Source organism: Penaeus monodon, chromosome 33 (assembly GCF_015228065.2).
Source record: "Penaeus monodon isolate SGIC_2016 chromosome 33, NSTDA_Pmon_1, whole genome shotgun sequence".
Classification (NCBI taxonomy): Eukaryota; Metazoa; Arthropoda; class Malacostraca; order Decapoda; family Penaeidae; genus Penaeus; species Penaeus monodon.
This window is the reverse complement of record NC_051418.1, coordinates 2,936,017-2,936,296: the sequence shown is the minus strand read 5'-3', so window position 1 is coordinate 2,936,296 and position 280 is coordinate 2,936,017. Positions and strand designations below refer to the sequence as shown.

Sequence of the window (280 nt, the reverse complement as noted above, 5' to 3'; positions counted from 1 at the left end):
CTACAATTTCCATTTCTATTTGTCGTTTATTTTAAGTAAAGGACTTAAAATTCTTCTGCTTTTTTTTTGACAAATTACAATAAGGGTCAAGATCTTTCCTCCCTTCTGCAGCGAGAGAGCGAAGCCTCCTTGTCGCTCCTGCTGGCGGCGCTGGCGGAGGAGGAGGCGCTGAGGGAGTGTCTGCTCGTGGTGGTCGCTGACGAGTCCTTCAGGGAGTCCCGGGCGCTGACGGAGCTGCTGAGGAGGCCCAGTCAGAGACAGGTGTGAGCTGGGGGGGGAA

General features: G+C 53.2%; 1 protein-coding gene across 1 annotated transcript in view; it reads left to right on the top strand.

Moving 5' to 3' along the window:
- Positions 1-280, top strand: part of LOC119593933 — a 3,132-nt gene that overhangs the window by 1,113 nt on the left and 1,739 nt on the right. Inside the window, exon 2 of the mRNA XM_037942951.1 lies at positions 112-261. Within this exon, the coding sequence (XP_037798879.1) occupies positions 112-261 (150 nt within the window). The remainder of the gene's footprint in view (positions 1-111; positions 262-280) is intronic.